The 1,431-nt window shown below is 51.2% G+C and overlaps 1 protein-coding gene across 1 annotated transcript in view; it reads left to right on the plus strand.

Annotated features, from left to right (window-relative positions):
• Positions 1-328: 328 nt before the first annotated feature.
• STMN2 (stathmin 2) overlaps positions 329-1,431 on the plus strand; it is a 68,302-nt gene continuing 67,199 nt past the window's right edge. Inside the window, exon 1 of the mRNA XM_008062690.1 lies at positions 329-728. Within this exon, the coding sequence (XP_008060881.1) occupies positions 710-728 (19 nt within the window). The 5' untranslated portion in view covers positions 329-709. The remainder of the gene's footprint in view (positions 729-1,431) is intronic.

A 1,431-nucleotide genomic window follows, 5' to 3' on the forward strand; every position in this document is an offset into this window, starting at 1 on the left:
GAGAAAACACCAGACCTTCCTCTTCTAAGAAACCTTCAAGAGTTCAGAAGCACCAAAGTCCAGCTGTGCTAGAAGATAAAAGACAATACTGCAAGTCTAGTCTGAACAGACACCACAACCAGACATGAGATAGCCCTGAAACACTAGAACCAACCAAGGACAGCGCCAAAGGTGAAAGTACAAAAAGTCTTTAAACAGAATCTCCCAACTGGCAGCGTACTGTGAGGACTTTCCAGTCCTCTGAATGACTTTCCATTGAATTGTGCAGTGAAACATATACGAACAAAGTCAAGCCTCCCGGCTCCCAGGTAAGCACAGCCCAGTTCTTAGCTCCTAGGAGGCTCCAGGGCTAAAGCTCCACTCTGCTTGGACTGTACTATCAGGCCCCCAAAATGGGGGGAGCCACCAGGGAAGGACTGATTTCCATTTCAAACTGCATTCTGGTACTTTGTACTCCAGCATCATTGGCCGATCAATATTTAATGCTTGGAGATTCTGACTCTGCGGGAGTCAAGTCAGGGGACCTTGGGAGCCAATCTGCTTGAGCTTCTGAGTGATAATTATTCATGGGCTCCTGCCTCTTGCTCTTTCTCTAGCACGGTCCCACTCTGCAGACTCAGTGCCTTATTCAGTCTTCTCTCTCGCTCTCTCCGCTGCTGTAGCCGGACCCTTCGCCTTCGCCACCGCTCGGCATCTGCACATCCCTACAATGGCTAAAACAGCAATGGGTAAGGCATCGCGACTCTTTCTCCATCGGCTCTACCTGGAGCCCACCTCTCACCTTCTCTCTTAGAGCTCTGAAGGCATTCGCAGATATTTTATAACGAAAAAGACGTTCATGGTAACACAGGACCTGGAAGGACGGAGGCAGTTCTGGAGGGGAGGTGGGAGGGTAGAGGGGGGGTTACTTGGAAACCTAAAGTGAAATTTTTTCTTTTAAAAGCTAGAAGCAGGTAAGTTGCCCTCCCATGGATAGGGAATTTATTCTGTTTCCTGATTTAAAATTAGGGCTCAGTCGTGAGGAGAGGGGGCTACCTTCACGGTTTGTCTTAAATGGGCTTAAGGGACATTTTGGAAAGTGCTTTGTAACAACCTTTATTTCTTCGCTAGTTTAAAAAGAAAATGGGGAGGGGGAAGGGAGGGGCTGGGAGAAAGGAAAGAAAAATGCAAAGTCAAAGCGGTCCCATCTAGGCTGTTTGAAAGATGGGTGGAGACGGGGGCTCGAGGGGGGGCGTGGGAGAACGGGGCGCATTTTATGGTATTGTCTCCTCCGAGAAACCGCTAGTCCTGGGGCGCGGCGCAGGAAGGTAAGGCGGCGGGGGAGGGGGAGGGGTGGGGCAGGACCTCCGCTCCTTTGTTTTAGGGAAAGGGAGGGGAAGGAGCGAGGAAGTCGCGGAGGGCGTGAAGGGCGCGGGTGGGCAGCTGCAGGGG

Source organism: Carlito syrichta, unplaced genomic scaffold (genome assembly GCF_000164805.1).
Source record: "Carlito syrichta isolate Samal-C Ts95f unplaced genomic scaffold, Tarsius_syrichta-2.0.1 Scaffold305795, whole genome shotgun sequence".
Lineage (NCBI taxonomy): Eukaryota > Metazoa > Chordata > Mammalia > Primates > Tarsiidae > Carlito > Carlito syrichta.